The sequence below is a fragment of the Verticillium nonalfalfae genome (assembly GCF_003724135.2).
Source record: "Verticillium nonalfalfae strain VnAa140/NRRL 66861 chromosome Unknown scaffold_573, whole genome shotgun sequence".
Classification (NCBI taxonomy): Eukaryota; Fungi; Ascomycota; class Sordariomycetes; order Glomerellales; family Plectosphaerellaceae; genus Verticillium; species Verticillium nonalfalfae.
Genome location: NW_021167798.1, coordinates 1 through 766, shown reverse-complemented (window position 1 = coordinate 766; position 766 = coordinate 1). Strand labels below are relative to the sequence as shown.

Genomic DNA, 766 nt, shown 5'->3' with positions numbered 1-766 from the left:
AGAGCAACAAAGACTTTCGCAAAGGGTTCGAAAACCGAAAGACCGGCATCTTCAAAAAGTCGGACACGTTCTACCGCTACTACAAAGCCAAAGTGGCGGTGCTGGTCATCGGCCACGATGGCCAGCTCGAGGCCTACGAGTCACAGCACGGTCTCATCCGAAGCTTGACGGCGTCCCCTGTCCCGCAAGAGACCATCTTGGGGCCCGACAACTTTGAGGCGGTCGCAGCCAGGCACGCCATGACGCCAGCACCTAGCAGCCCGCCTGCGGTGGCCGCTTCGGCTGACTTGACCGGTTCGACTGACGCGGGCGACGCAGCCAACGCGGCTGACTTGGTCGTCACGGCAGTTGGATCCCCCCCGTCGTCCTACTTTACCTGTCTCTCGGGCAGCTCGAGCGACGGTGCGGAGTCCTATTCGAGCCTGGACGGAGAACTGTCTGTGTCGCCTCAGGCGCCGCTGGCCACCATGTTGGCAAGCAGCTCGTCGTCCAGTGGCCCGTTGTCCAGTGGCCCATTGTCCAGTGGTAGCAGCGGGAAGGACACAGATGAGACTGCTCCCATGTTCAACGACTACGACTTTGTCAACATGGGAGACACAGTGTTCCCATCTATGTTTCTGGAAGGCGACATGCTAGGCACGACATGTAAGCAGCAGCCTGAGATCTTCCCTGCCATGGGCATGTCTTACGCTCAAGCCGCCGAGACGGCAGCACACGGGACCGAGTCATCACGTCGGAAACAAGCCCTGCTTTCGTTGGCGAACCG

General features: G+C 60.1%; 1 protein-coding gene across 1 annotated transcript; it reads left to right on the top strand.

Moving 5' to 3' along the window:
* Positions 1-12: 12 nt before the first annotated feature.
* On the top strand, positions 13-754 carry D7B24_007293 (uncharacterized protein; the record flags this gene model as incomplete). The annotated part of the gene is made up of 1 exon (XM_028641404.1): positions 13-754. A coding segment is annotated over one exon (742 nt), but the record flags the coding sequence as incomplete, so codon positions are not given.
* Between the last annotated feature and the right edge of the window lie 12 nt (positions 755-766).